The sequence below is a fragment of the Alosa pseudoharengus genome, unplaced genomic scaffold, assembly GCF_046254945.1.
Source record: "Alosa pseudoharengus isolate Yale_2024_CS ecotype anadromous, Long Island Sound unplaced genomic scaffold, YU_APseudo_1.1 YU_APseudo_1.1_scf_4, whole genome shotgun sequence".
Lineage (NCBI taxonomy): Eukaryota > Metazoa > Chordata > Actinopteri > Clupeiformes > Clupeidae > Alosa > Alosa pseudoharengus.
In genome coordinates, this window is record NW_027468774.1 from 17,663,448 (window position 1) to 17,679,559 (window position 16,112).

General features: G+C 45.8%; 1 protein-coding gene across 1 annotated transcript in view; it reads right to left on the reverse strand.

The window, feature by feature from the left end:
* Positions 1-414: 414 nt before the first annotated feature.
* The window catches only part of ngfra (nerve growth factor receptor a (TNFR superfamily, member 16)), an 88,132-nt gene continuing 72,434 nt past the window's right edge, over positions 415-16,112 (reverse strand). Inside the window, exon 9 of the mRNA XM_076266632.1 lies at positions 415-635. Within this exon, the coding sequence (XP_076122747.1) occupies positions 421-635 (215 nt within the window). The 3' untranslated portion in view covers positions 415-420. The remainder of the gene's footprint in view (positions 636-16,112) is intronic.

Genomic DNA, 16,112 nt, shown 5'->3' on the forward strand with positions numbered 1-16,112 from the left:
GGGACCAGCTGGGACAAAACTAACCGGGAGGAGGAAAGAAAAACAAATAGAAAAAAGAAACAATTTTCTAATTTTCTTCCTCAAGTCTTTAAACTTCTGATACACCGAAATTCTTACAATAACTACATGTGCATGAAGCATTCATTATAGATTTCTGAACAATACATGCTGTATGATACATATTTTGACCTGGCAAAGTTCTTAGTGTAGAATTAATGTTGCTCATGTAGTCGTTGCTGCACCTGATATTTATTTTAGCGCAAACCTTTAAACTGTGTTCATAGGGTATTGCAACTCATTATGGTGTAGTTAATGTTGAGTCACAGCCTTGAAATATATAAACAGACAGCACAGCAGTCTGAAAAAGAAAACACAAAATCTAACTTATTGTATGTTCACAGAGCCATGGAACTGCATTCTTTAAACAAGTGGGTGTGTGTGGCTGGGTCTTGGGTGTCGTGGGATACAGCATTCTTGGGGTCTGTGGTTGAGACCCTGGGGTCTGCGGTAGAGCACGATGGGTTTTGGCTGTGATGCCGGTGGTGACAGTGATGGCTGCCTGTCTGGAGTAGATGGGGAACACATGAGCTGTTGGGGCCAGAAGATGACATCACGCCCCCCAGGAGACCTCAGGCCTGCGGATAGAAGATGGACAGACTCAGATTGACAGTTTATGCAGTTAAAAAGGGCCCATATGAAAAGAGGGCACAGGAGGAAGGACTAGAGAGGAAAAGAGAGGGATGGGTGATTTATGGAGCCAGAGAGATAGAAAGAGAGAGAGAGAGGGGTGAGTGATGGGTAGACTGCCCGAAGCAGTCATACTTTGGGCCTGAATGTCATTCTGTGGCCTGATTCGATGTAACCACTCTCTGTTTAAAATGCATTACTGACCAGGGAATTGTTTGATGGGATAAAAGCATTGGCCTTGTGGTTAAATATCAAATGGATAAAGTGTTTTAAGGAGGATAAAGGGAGAAGAAGGAGAAAAATGGAGGTCTGCTGGAGTGTGATTGGCACACTGGCCCTAGGCACACATTCATTCAGGGTACAATTAGATTCTCTCTCTCTCTCTCTCTCTCTCTCTCTCTCTCTATGTCTCTATTTCTCTCTTTTGTCCTTCCACTAAATCCTTTGAGACTCCTTGCATTTGAGGCTAAGTGTTGTGGTGCCTTAAAAGGACGGTGATAAGGGGTCTGTCTCTGCACAGGTCCATCTTCACAGTACACACCGCTTATTGACTTCTTGGCAGATGCCGATGTTTGTGAGCAACCAGTTGGCCAGGTACCAAAGAATTCTTCTTTCACAATGGCTAATTTGGTCAGGATCATACAGTACCTTGATGTAAATGTTGCCATTGATCAATTCATTTAAAGGCATTGATTGATTAATGTCATTGTAGATTATTCATTTCAGATTCAATACCGTCATTAGATGTATCGTAGGCCTAATGGATGACTTTTAGCCTCTTCTGTCAGGAGGAAAAGAAGAGAAAGTTAGAAAGTTACAGGGGCGTTGGATAGCCTCACTGAAGCAGATCAGGCCTTCACATGCCAGAGCATCACTGCTATTGACCTCGCTCTCCTCTCTTCTTCTCTCCTCTCTTCTTCTCTCCTCTCTTCTCTCCTCTCTTCCCTTTCTCTTCTCTCCTCTCTTCCCTTTCTCTTCTCTCCTCTCTCCTGTTCTCTCCTCTCCAGTGCACCGCTCATTTAGACAGATTTGCAACCTGATCCATTCTGGCTGGTATTGACCCAGAGTGCGGACACATCTCTCTGCTCTTCCCTTTCTCTCTCTCTCTCTCTCTCTCTCTCTCTCTGTCTCTCCCCCTTTCTCCTCTCTCTTTCTCTTTGCCCTTCTGGAAGCACAGCCCCTATTGATCCCATTCCTTAAGTGTTTCCATAAATCCCCCCTCTGCTCAAACCCCACCCCGTCCACCTCCACCACACTTTATTTCTGGACGTAAGTCCTCCACGTTTCCCATGACTCATCAGGACAGCTCCTCCTGAGTGCGACGACATCTCCGCCTCACCTCCATTCCTCACTCCCTCCCTCTTTCTGCTCCTCTTTCTCCTCTTCCACTTACTCCTCCTCCACTCCACCCCTAAACACTTCTACCTTCTTTTTTGACAATATTTGCACCCCTTGCTAATAATAACCAAAGTGCCTGTAGCCGTGAGTGGGTCAGAGTGCTTCTTTGAGAGAGCCGGATTGAGTTATCTCAAATTCACTTACAGCTACACCCCCCTGCACCCCACCTTCTCTCTAACCGCTATAGCTAATGTTGTTATGGGCAAGGCGTTAGCCGTGTGACGTCTTGCCCACTCTTGAGAGGCTTCCCAGATCAGACAACAAAAAATGGACAAAGTGCTCTTTGGTTTTCGTTCCCGTGGCTTGTTTGCATCATGCAAAAACTTAAAGGGGATTTCAGTCAGATCGCTGCTCAGCAGATGGCAGATAAGGCTAATAAAAGAGAACAGAAGCTCCGAATATTGTATCATAATGTTGTATCAGTTCCCTAATGGAGTACATGATGGCAGCTGGACGTCTTTTCCTGAACTACACACTAAGTGTACTGTGCAGTGTTGGTCTGTCCAGTTATTACATTAATCTGCCATATTTCTTACTTTTTGTTATTTGGTTTTGGGTCCATTTCCCAACACATTCTAAAGGCAGAAATGCCTTAGGAGGAAATAAATACAGTGAGAAAGAAATGATAAAAAGGGTAGAGAGAGAGAGAGAGAGAGAGAATACGTCAGTCCAGAATACCTAAACCTCATTGTAGGAGTATGTGCGATGAACCTGGTTCTCAGTACTGCAGCGTGTGATGTAATCTAGCTAGTGTAAATTACATGTAATCCAGCTTGTGTAAAGCCGCAGGGCCACCTGGGTGAGGCTGTAATATTGTGGGTCGTAAACGAGTTGGTTCTGATCCGAGGCTCTGGGCCTCTCTCTCTCTCTCTCTCTCTCTCTCTCTCTCTCTCTCTCTCTCTACTCACACAGCCACACAGTCTCAGTGCTCCACTAAAGCTCACACAGCAAGCTCTGTTCTCTACTGAGACGATAAAGGTGTGGATAGGACTGTGAATTTGTGTGCATGTGTCTCTCTCTCTCTCTCTCTTTCTCTGTCTCTCTGTGTGTGTATGTGAGTGTTTGTTTGTGGCACTGTGCATAATTATGAGGAAGTACACACTTGAGCAGTCTTTCTTCAGGGACATCAAAGAAAATAATTGAATTAGGTGAACAGAAATAGACTGTCCTGAAGTCTGTGATTAAAAAGCCTGAATGTCTGCCTTCAGCTGCTCACTGCCCAACAAACACACACACACACACACACACACACACACACACACACACACACACACACACACACACACACACACACACACACACACACACACACACACAAATTGATTAAGCAAATGAACATCCTCCTTAGTGTTCAGCAGTTGAAGGGCAGTGCATTTACACTGACTGAGAATTATTGTGTGTGTGCGTGTGCGGAGTATGAGTGTGTGTGCGTGTGTGTATGTATGTGCGTGTTCACGTGTGTGTGTGTGTGTGTGTGTGTGTGTGTGTGTATTTGTGACAGAGTGAGAGAGAGGAGAGTAGGTGTTATTGTGTTCTTGAAGGTGTGTGAGCATGTCAATAGACTCCACAGTGCAGTAAATCAAGCCTCTTTCATCCTGAGAATACATGCCACTGACCCCCATATCCTCTCCTCCATCTCATCTCATCTCATCAGAGTCAGTCTACCTTCCAGCCCAGACCCCATGGCCTCCTGGGTGTTGTAGTTTATTGCAAGTGGGTGATTTAGGAGGGGGAAACATGTTCACTGTCTGCCTCGCATGCATTCCATTCACTTCCTCGGGGCTTCATTTGAAATAGAACTTACACAGCTTATGCAGGCAGTGCTTTAAAATATGGCCTTGAACAACTACTTGATATAATGACCGAAAACTGACTATGTGAGATGAAGCACACCCACAGGAGGGGAAACGTTTCCTGACTTTCCACAGAGAGAGAGGAGAGAGCAGTGTTCAGGGCTCTCACTGCTTATCCCCAGTTTATTTTACATAAGGGTTTTTCCGGGTTGAAAGGGTATTAACATGAGCGTATTCACTGTTTTTCCATGTAATTTATTGGAATGAGTGGACTGGACTGGCAGATGTTTCTACCGAGGTGTCTGCGAGGTGAGAGGGAGCACCTGCTGGACGCTGGCCGGGTCAGACTGGGCCTCTCCGCCACACCAAACACCGGCCCCGTGCTCCTGGATCACCTGATGCCCCCCCCCCCCCCCCCCCCAACTCACCCCCTCACCCCTCTCTCGCCGTGGGACTTTCATCACATTCCTGCCTGCCTGGGTAAATATTTAAAGCCATCAGGATGACGGAGGAGGTGTGATGGAGGAGGGAATCTTACTTTCCTCCTTTTTCCCTCGCAGGCTGCGCGCTGTTGACGGGTGGAATGCTGGATGGGGGCCTCTCCGAAAGGTCAGCGTGTGCCTTCAGGGAGTTGGTGGAGTGGGAGTCGGTGTTGTTGTTGGTACCGTGGAGGCGGTGAGAACGTCTCTGCTCATTTGGGCAGTAGCTCCCATCATTATGCCTAATGACGGCAGCTGGGTGTAATTCTTTAAGGGGCTGTGATGGGTGTGTGCAGCCGTGTGTATACAGTACTGAGAGGCTCCCGCATGTTTCCCTGCATGTGTTTGTGTTTATGTCCGCGCAGAGAGTCGCAAGGAGCCGATGACAGGTGGCTCCTTTAGGCTGGTGTGCAGGTTTGGCTGCAGTCCTGCTCAGGGTTCGCCTGCTATGATTAATGCAGTGACTTTTACATGGGTGTAATTTGCATCACTACCTTGTACATTCATTTCCCCTCAACAGGAGTTCATGTAGGCTAGGACATTATCACGATACAGCCTATAAGCCATATAGAAATAACAGATTGAGTGAGTGAAGCATGTGAAAAGTGTTAAAATGTTTTCAGTCTAAAATGAAAGTAGATCTGTTGAAAGCTGGTCTCCCTTAGCCAGGTTAAACGTCAGTGCTTATCTGGACACATGATATGCCTCACCAGCTAACTGAATGAGGTGAACAAAACAAGTGACCTGATGTCTGACTTTCCATTCGGCGAGTGTCTCATATCGCGCCTATCTTGAAGTGCTTAAGAGACGCTAAGAAGAAACGAGTGCTAGACTGTCCCTGTTGGCTGTGCAAGTCTCTAGGTCTTCATAAGTCAATCTGCACAGGCGAGGGACTATCCTTGCACCTCATTGTCAGAGGATCGCATATGGAAATGCTGAGAAATACTGACCACATATCCACAAGGACCATTAGAATGTCACTGGAAGGGCTGCATTTCCTCTTTTTAAAGGAACACGCCAACATGTTTGGACATTAGCTTATTCACCATATCTCCCAGAGTTCGATTAGTCGATACACTTTTTTAAATGTCTGTCCCGGAAAATTGGTAATCTTTCCCGGGACACCAAATGTCCCGTTTTTTGGTGCAAAGGCACTTCTATTTTTTTTAAGTATTCCCTAGTTTCACTTTCAATAAAACCTATACGTTCCGCTCCTGCAATCCTACTAGTTATCTTGATTGTATCCTGCTGTTGGAGGCAGGCATGCGCTTATTTGATTGGTTGTAATGCAGACCTGTGAAACGAAAGTTTACCTTAACAATCAGCATCACCTAACAACTACCGGCCGCGCGCAGAAAGCATGTCCAAGAGAGTGCGTGCAGGTAGGCAACAGATTGGAGAGGGTAGCCTAGTTAAAAAAAAAAGAAATTTCGGTTCGATTTAGTTTGATAACATGGATGCATAACATGAATGTCCCGGATTTTCACAAATCACATGTGGCAACCCTACTTTGAGGCACTGTGCTAAGCTAGGCTAGCGGTGGGTGCATCTTGAATTTCCCCTAGGGATCAATAAAGTATCTATCTATCTATCTATCAGACCGAGGTACGAGAAGGGTATGTATCGACTTATCTACCGGTAACTTTGGGACGGTGAATAAGCTCATGTCCCAAAATGTTGCCGTGTTCCTATTCCTACTTACCTGGTCTCTAGTTCTTTATGCCATATAGTGATAAACAGATATAGACAGTGGACAAAGTACTGCTGCCTGCATTGTGCCCAAGTGTGCTTGTGTGTGTGTGCGTGTGTGCGTCTCTGTGCATGTGTGTGTGTGTGTGTGTGTGTGTGTGTGTGTGGCTGTGTGAGAGTCACGATTTGCTTGTCATGTGCCTATTTGTAGCCCACCCAGCTCCTCCCACTTGCTTCCTCTCCCCGTGACCTCTGAGCCGGTCTCTGGCTGCATGTGAGGCCACTGGTGCCCGAGTGCCATTAGAGTGAGCTGTCATTAGAGTGCGCTTAATTGGCACCGACACTCAGCAATCAGACGCCACAGGACACAAAAAAAAAGCTAAAGACACAACCCAGCAGAGACTGGGTGAAGTTGAAAGGCCAGTGGAAATGTCAAAGCTTTTATTCAGCAGCTTTTAAGAGCCTTCACATTTTCTCTTCGGAGAACGGATGAGCGTATCAGTGAAACGAGGACATGGGAGAAACGAATGAATGAAATGGCCAGAGAGAGAGAGTGCGAAGAGAGAGAGAGAGAGTGCGAAGAGAGAGAGAGGGAAAATCATGGATCAGTGAGATGTGCCATGCTAGTTGAAAGATTGATCTGGGGGAGATGGGAGAAGATTAGGTGGAGGTGGTGGAGAGAGGTGAGCGAGGGTGCTGAGGGCTGGAGAGGGATGGAGGGATGGAGGGAAAGACTGCACACTCATCCTTTCATTCGTCTTCTTCAGATCTGACAGCGAGCTCTCAGGCTTTTTATCTCCTCAGGCCAGAGGTTCACCGGTTAAAAGGAGCAATTGCACTGGCCGTCATTGACATTAAGTGACACCTCCATTTGCCACCACATTGTCCCTTTCCTTTCCTTTCCTTTCATTCCCTTTCCTGGGTGTGCGTGTGTGGTGTGTGTTTGTCCTGGGTGTGTGTGTGTGTGTCCTGGGTGTGTGTGTGTGTGTGTGTGGGTGTGCGTGTGTGGTGTGTGTTTGTCCTGGGTGTGTGTGTGTGTGTCCTGGGTGTGTGTGTGTGTGTGTGTGGGTGTGTGTGTGTGTGTGTCCTGGGTGTGTGTGTGTGTGTGTGTGGGTGTGTGTGTGTGTGTGTCCTGGGTGTGTGTGTGTGTGTGTGTGTGTGGGTGTGCGTGTGTGGTGTGTGTTTGTCCTGGGTGTGTGTGTGTGTGTCCTGGGTGTGTGTGTGTGTGTGTGTGTGTGTGTGTGTGTGTGTGTGTGTGTGTGCGGGTGTGTGTGTGTGTGTGTGTGTGCTGGGTAAACGGTGAGACTGATCAAAGGCTCATGAGAGATTTACAGGAGCCTCATGGGTGTGAAGAGCTGATTATGATCTGGTTTTATTGGGTCTCTCTGCCAGAGGGGCTACGCTGAGAGTACCGCCGGCCTCGTCGTAATTCCACGACACAAGTTATAGCACCCATGTCGATTAACTACCCGAGTGACAAAGCAATTTCACAAAGTCTCATAAAAAGCATTTCATGATGTCACTGACAATTCCTCATATTTTGTCATTGCATTAGTATGTAATGCAAAGTTTGTTTTGCGGATGTGTTTTCGCGCTAAGACACTGGCAAGTAGGTCCTAAAACTCCCATGATGCACTCTGCTGGAACGGGAGATGTCTCCCCCTGCGCCCTCCCTGTCCTCCAGACGAGTGCATAGATCAGCCAGCATGCGAGCTCAGACAGTCAGGCTCGCTCCATAGCACCCTGCGCCATAAAAAGCGACGACCGCAGATCGAGCTGCATTAAACGGCTATTTTTATAGCACGGCGGAGACCTGGGTGCAACGTAACTCTGCCCCCCCTCTGTCCTGAGGCCGTCGCACGTCATCCAGGCTAATGCATAGTTTTATATATAACAGCCTTTAATAATTCAGCCTAATGTCAAGGCTGAAGGCACGGCCCATCAACGCCGGTTACATGAGTGCATGCAGGATCTCCTTTTTCTGACATTGTGTTTTGTAATTGGGTCAGGCATTCATCTGGACAAACCCCCAATCCCCCCTCCTCCACTTTCCTATCCCTTCCCTTACTCTTCTCCCTCTAGCAGCTCAGGGCATTGTTTCAGATCTATCAGGACACGACACCCAGCTCATCCATTAAGACACGGATGTGTCCCCAGCCAGCCTGCCGGCTAAATGACTACTGCTTTTGTGTGTGTGTGTGTGTTTAAAGTAGCGCTAAAAAAACACACTGTGGGGGGGAAAAAATCACATAAAAGAGAAATGGGAGAAAAAAAAAACACAGATGGACACTGGCGACCTGCACCGCAGACTTCTTGGGTAGTCAAGACGGTGTCTTCTGCGGCGGGCTGGCGCCTGGCGGGCCAGCTGCCCCGTACTAATGAATTCTTATGGCCCCGCGGCTAAAGACCAGCCTCATGAGCAGCAGCTATGGAGCAGTAAACATCGAGGTCGTCCTCCCAGCTATTCTCTTTCCCATTTCCCCTTCCACTCCCACCATTACGCCACCACCCCCCCCCACCCACCCACCCCTCTTGCCAAACAAGTCCACTTAGTCCAAGCAGACTGACTTAGGGATCGGCTTAATCAAACACATCCGTCTAAGTGGCTCCAATCAAACAATGCCATGCATGATTGCCGCTAATCATATTACCAGAGGGACGGGGAGGTAGGAGGTATCTGCGGCCACACAGTGAGTTCTGGGATGTCAGGAAAGTGCTCAGAGATGATTTACTCTCAGCAGTGAGAATAATGGCTGGAATATCCCAGCAGGCCTCTATAGCGTGAGGCGTGGCATTCGTGGTCTTCCACAAGCATTGGTGCTCACATCTCGGTTCAGTACCACTGGTTGTTTGCATGTACTGTGTAACATGTATGTTTGTGTTTCTTCTAACATCCAGGGCCATATAATTTAAAATGTAAAGTCTAACATGATCTAATTTGGTGACTTGGTGAAAGTCTACAGTATTTGCTAATTGAATTGCATGAGCAAGGTCCTAAGTGCAAACCTCAGCGGGCCAACTCAGTGTGCCTACACACCACATGATAAATAGTTCATGCACAAAACCCTTTCTACGGAGCCCAGGAGGTGTCATTGCAAGATAATTTTGTGTATCGAGAGAACGTGCGCTCATTTTACTAAATCGTGCACACGTTTTACTAAATTGTGCACTCATTTTACTACATTGTGCTCTTAATTTAGTAAATTGTTATCTGAATTTACTAAATCGTTCACACATTGTGCATTGTGCCCACGTTTTACTAAATTTCAACTTAGTAAATTGTGCACACTTTTATTATATTGTGCACACATTTTACTAAATTGTGCACTCAATTTACAAAAATTAAAATGAGAGCACAATTTAGTCAAATGAGCGCACTATTTAGTAAAACTATTTACTAAATAGTGCGGACGATTTACTAAATTGAGAGCACAATTTAGTAAAATGAGTGCACAATTTAGTAAAAATGTGCACACAATTTAGTAATATGAGCGCACGTTATCTGGATATATACCAAAAAATATCTTGCAATGACCCAGGGTTCCGTACCTTTGCTTGTTCCTGAACGTGCACTTTCTCCATCACTTAGTTTGTTCGTGCTGTTTTGTAGAGGCATGTAGCATTTTTGCTTCCATTTATTGAGTTGAATTGAGGTGGGAGGAATGTAGCATCAAGTAAATGAGGTCAGGGGTGGACAGTAAGTACATTTACTTGATTACTGTACTTAAGCATGATTCTTGAGAAGTACCTGTTACTTTTAACCACATTTGATTCTTTAAATGCAATAATGTGATAGACCATCTTGAAGTTCATTTTTTCAATAGTTAAATTTGAACTTGGCTGAATTGGCTGTGGTAATGATGGTGACAACAAATTCTTCATTAAAACATACTCCATGTAGCCTGGGAGAACCCAGACAAACCTGTTAGCAATTGAGATTTGAGAAATGGTCTGGTGTTAACCAGGCTATCCTCCATGATCATTGTGAAATTGGAATGAAATTAGACAATCACCTGACATTCACCACATAGCTAGATCTTTAGCCTACTTAATTAAACTATAAGCAATCTACTCATAATTGAGTTATCTGGTTTTGTATTCAGCAGTGGAAATGTTTTAGATTTGTGAACAGCAAATTAATAATAATTTAAATTATATTGTTGCATCCATTTAAAGAGTTGCACAGTAATGAAAATAGGTAAAATGTTTTTTTGTTGGATGTAAGTGTAACAGAGGTCGCAATTTGTCCGCCGCTCACGGCCCTCGAACCCGTCACCTCGACACACACCGGCATGGGAGTCGAACGCTCTAACCACTGAGCTAAAAGCCCAGGCTTCTAACTCAGCGGTTAGAAGCGTTCTGAAGGTTAGGGCTGTGAGGATTTACACAGGCAACTAGCACACTAGCTCAGTTCGCCTGCGTTACATAAGGAACTAAAGGTCTGTTCAAGTCCATTTGACAAAAGGATGTATACCCTATTAATGTCCAAATAAACATTACATTACCATACATTTCCTTCGGGATGAATAAAGTATTTCTTATTAAGAAAGTAAAGCAAGCACTTCTGTACTTCAACTTAAGTAAAAATCTGACTTAGCAACTTTCACTTGTATTGGCGTAATATTTGAGTATACTTTCACTTAAGTAAAGGAAGTGTGTACTTTATCCACCTCTGGAACTAGCTGTCTTTGTCTGCTCCTCTCAGGGATGGGGCTGCTCAGGAGATGGATGTTTCATGGTTCTCTGAGGCAGAGGTAAACAATTAGTCAGCCAGGTAAACAATTAGTCACTGAGCTAAACAAATACTCCCTGCTGCATGTACTGCATGCGCTTCAAAACAGACCAATGTCTTCCCGCATACAAACAGAGCATGTTCTATTTCAGTCCTTCAGTCTCAGGAGGAAGAGAGCTACCCCCAGAATTTGTAGAGTTCAGTTAAGAGCTTGTGCAGAGTTTAGCAGATCATCTGGATTTGATATTGGGGAGAATAATAATCTAAATCTGCTCCCCTCACTGATTCCTCACATTTCACAATCACTTTTGCGGTACATTTCATGCCAGTATACAAAAATGTGTAGTGTAACAAATCATCATCAAGCATTGCGAAATTCTCCACAGTTGAGAATCATTGTATCACTGTATAGGGTAGAGGGATTTTTCTGAACCTTATAGTGTAAAGAATGTGTCTTGTGCCACGTTGCCCTCCAAGGAATGCCACAAAGAAAGACTGTATGCCATTTAGTATATTCTTAGTTGGACATTTATCTTTTAGAAAATTACCTTGTGGTGTCTGAATAAGAGTGTGGTTCTTTTTACTGTAAAAACTTAACTTAGGTATGTCTATAAAACCCTGTGACTCCTACACAGTGAAAATACACACACACACACACACACACACACACATTTTATATGCAAAATATCGCGTAATTTCGAGTAATCCACTTTAAAACCAACAAAAAGGTAATTTACCTTAAGCACCCCTCTCATTAACCTTGATAACCTTAAATGATTCAGCAAGGGAAGTCCTCCTTAACTGCTCTAAATGTGCCTCTATTTGTGTGTGTGTGTGTGTGTGTGTGTGTGTGTGTGTGTGTGTGTGTGTGTGTTTCTGCATTTCTGTGTGCGCCTCTGTGACTGTGTGTGTGCACATATACATCTATGTCTGAGTGTTTGTGGGTGTCAGCTTGTCTGGTATTATAGACACAGATGTACACTCGGGTGTCTCTCCCATAATGCCTGTCTAATGGCCCTGAGCCCTGTAATGTTTACAGGCCTAGTATAGGCCTTGGCCTCTCATTTGGGCGTGTGGAGTGCAGTAAAATGAGGCTGGCTCTAGAGGAACTTGTTAGAGAGGCATCAGGCAAGGGGTCGTCCTCTGCATGACTGGGAGAGGCAGGGTCCTGTTTCTCCGTGCCCTTCTAATGAGAGACAGAGCTGAGGTTACTCTGCAGGCTAGTGCCTCTGCTCCCGTCTTCTGAACACATGTATACAGAGGAGCACACACACACACACACACACACACACACATACATACACACATACACACATACATGCACACACATACATACTGTACACACACACACACACACACACTGTACACACACACACACACACACACACACACACACACACACACACATACATACATACATACACACATACAGGGGCGCCTTAATACCATCCGAGGCCCCTGGGCTATATGTTTTTTAAGGACCCCCACCCCCAACCAACCGCAAATATTAATTATGATTAAATGATACCCGGCCCGCGATCTGACCCGACACAATAGCGTGCGCTTTTGGTTAATAACATGCAGTGTAGCCTATCATTATAAACAGGAACAGAAAGCCCTCGAATCACGTCAGCCTACCCATGACATCGCTTATCAAAAAGGCTAGCCTACTGTACGAAAACAAGTGTTGGACTTTTACAACACTGGCTGTAGGCCAAGTTAAAAGATGGGTACACATATGGACGTTTAAAGCTTTTCAAAAGTGCATGTGTTTGTCGTGTTGGGGGGTTCCCCAGGAGTTTTTTTAAATTCTGTCTACTTAACACACCAGTTTAACGCAGTTTGGGAGGGACAGAAATACTTTTAGCCTACATAAGAAGCTGGCTCATGTGACGTGAACGTGGCTACCTTATGCATTATCACTACACTACGGAGACATATCTCACGTTAACAAGAAAACATAACATAGACTTATATGTGAGAATGGGTTAGCACAAACTTTGCTGTTGGTGAACGGAGATGCAGAGCACTAAGTCATTTATTTGCGCCACAGCCCATGTTCTGCGTTCACTCCAATGAGACAAGTGAAATACGTTTTTAAAGCCGTTTCATTTCCAGGCTATTTGCTACGATATTTACCTGCTATGCCTTCTGTTTTCATGGAGTTACAGGAATCCACGTCATTCGTTTATCGTTGCTTCATTCCTACCCACGTTATCTCCAGAGTTTGTATGATAAGTTTGTCAGTCAGTTTCAGCCTCTCCTCTAGCTACACCCGTTGGGATTTATTACGTTTTGTTACATTTTGTTACACTTTAGAATTGGAGAAGACAAAGGGGGCCTCTGCATGGATGTAGCCTAATTGTAGAGCAGTAGCCTACGATGTGCTCAATTATTTAGGCTAGCTCCAGAGTAGGCTAATGACGCAGTGAATACGGACACGCCGTTTATTATTATTGATTATCATTATTATTATTAGGAGGCCCCTCATTGGTCGAGGCCCCTGGGCTGAAGCCCAGGTAAGCCCCTGCATTAAGGCGCCAGTGCACACATACATACACACACACACATACTGTACACACACACACTCACACACACACACACACACACACACACACACACAGACTCTCTTTCTCTCTCTTTTACACACACACACACACACACACAGACATGAAGCGTGGGATGCCAAACACAAGAAGTGAAGTGTTACTGACAAGCAGATGTCCTTCTGTCTTTTCCCCTCTCTCTCTCTCTCCTCTCTCTCTCCTTTCTCTCCATCTCTCTCTCCTCCCTCTCTCCGTCTCTCTGTGCACCCCTATCCTCTCCCTCTGAAGTGTAATAAATAAATATGAATGAGTGATCCAAGGTCCGGTGCTGGAGAGGGGCTGTGTGGGCTGGCCAGCTGGGCTCGGACGCAGCTGCCTCACTCTAATCTACCCTGAGAGCAGGGGGCAGCCAGGCCGCGTAAGGGCCTATAGGTGAAGGTTGATCACTCGCTGCAATAATACCGTTTAATGATTTTTCACCGACCTGCGATTCAACTTTTTATGACAGACCAGCACGGTAATTTAAACAAAATATATGTTCTTAATGGTTCAATAGGCCACTTCAAGCGACTAAACCCAATGAAAACACACCAGTAACTTTACGAGTTTATTAATCAGGTGCAAATGAATACAGTATGTTCACTAATGATTATTTACGGTATGAGATGAGCTCTCATATATAGAGGTTAGCTGTGGTAATGTGGACAAAGCAGATGTGTTGAAGATCACTAACTAGCTATCAGCTCACTCAGCGTTCTCAGTTACTGTAACATCAGAGCTTTGTGTAACAGTGTCCAGGATCTGATAAGGGCCAGCCTAGCAGGCTGATGGAGTACCTGCTCATGTGCAACAGTAGCTGGCCAGCGCTATGGCCCCAGTAACAAGCCAGACTGTCACGGTTTGTTAACATCAGCCCTGCTCATTACGCTTTCACGCTTTTTTGAAAAGCAGGATCATGTGTGTGACTGTGTCTGCACACCTGTGTGTGTGTGTGTGTGTGTGTGTGTGTGTGTGTGTGTGTGTGTGTGTGTGTGTGAGAGAGAGAGGTGAGTAAGTGTGAGAAAGTGATAGGCTGGTCCCTCGTGCCCTGCTCTGCTGCCTCTTAGGGGCCCGCTGATGTCAGGTCCAGCCGGGGGTCTTTAGTTTCACGCAGCACGCTTTTGTTCGGGCAGCACAGGGGGCAGCTTGGGGAGGCTGTGGCGGCACTAAGATCTGGTAACGCTTCTGGGAAAAACGTGTGGGGGAAATGGATGGGAAGTGTAACACTCACTGTCAGCCGTGCCGAGACGACACCGCAGAAGCCAGGCCTCACAGCTCGGCCTCACTCTAAAGAGGAGGGAGGGAGAGAGGGAGAGAGAACAAAGATGGCATGATACAAGAAAAACAGGGGAAGAGATGAAACCCAGAGGGGAGGAGAAAGAGAGAGACAGAGAGAGGGAGAGAGATTAAAATGAGCTTGATCATCAAAAGCAGCCATAGTGGCAATATGTGTGAAATGGAGAGAAGCTTAGGAGATCTGAGGGGAGATAAAAAAACAGAGAAAAAGAAACAGAGAGAGAGAGAGAGAGACAGGGAGGAAATGGAGCTCTCCATGGAACCGACTTTGATGAACTACACTTCTCCTCTTTTTCCTCCATCTCTTTCTTCCTCCCTGTCTTCTCCACACCTCCATCTCTTTCTTCCTCCCTGTCTTCTCCACACCTCCATCTCCGTTAGCAACTGTCAGCGCCTCCCTGCGCGGCACTGATTGAAGACCTCAGCGGGGAGTTATGGCGACACTCTCGGACTGAAGTTTTTCGGATCGTCTCTCACCTCTCGCCCGACTCTAACTCTATCCTCCCGACACTCCTCCCTGCACCATCCATCACCTTCTCTTTCTCCACTCTCAGAATCCTCCCCTCTTGCCATCAAGCTCTGAAAAACCTCCTGATTCTAGTGCTTCTCTTTGCTCTCTCTCTCTCTCTCTCTCTCTCTCTCTCTCTCTCTCTCTCTCTCTCTCTGTCTCTCTGTTTCACAATCTTCTGCGATCCCTTATTTAGATTTTCTCATACTTATTAGGCTGTCTCATATGTCCCTTCATCTTCCACTGTCATCTCCAACCAGTTTCTTACTGATGTTAAAATTTGAAAATTCCTTTGTCATTCTTTTGCAGTGTTTTCAACCCACGGCCGCCACAAGTATCTATGCTGCTGCATATTGTTTTATAATAATAATTGCCCAACAATGCAGCCATACATCAGAGGTTATGGATCCCAATACATCAACCGCAAAAGAGGGCTTATTTCCTCAAGGACACCAGGAGTTACTGCCATGACACGCATCTCTCCCACACAAACCCCCTTTTTCCCAGGCTGAGATCAACTTAGTACAAGTAAGCTGATCTACAGTGAATAGGCAGATACTCTTCATGCACAGATTGAGAAATAGTAGATTGGGAGAGCTTTGACTTTTCAACCCACACAAGACCACAAACAACACACTGACCCCTTCTTCTTTGTCCTTTCCTCTATCGGTATGTGTGTTGGTTATTATGGTGCAATACACTCACCAGTGTGTGCTCCTTCAGTACTGTGGGCCAGAGGAGGCTGCTGAGCACCTGTGGGGCCAAGGGGTCAGCCGCGTGGGAGTGGACAGCCGTCGCACTGCCACACGTCACACGCCCCGGACAGCCTCGCTCACACCCAGGCTCCAGCAGGCCAAGTGATTCCAGGAAGCGGTGTCATAAGGGTGTTATACAGCGTACAAAATGCCCTCAGGGCCCAATTTATCAGCTACGGTTTTGAAAAAA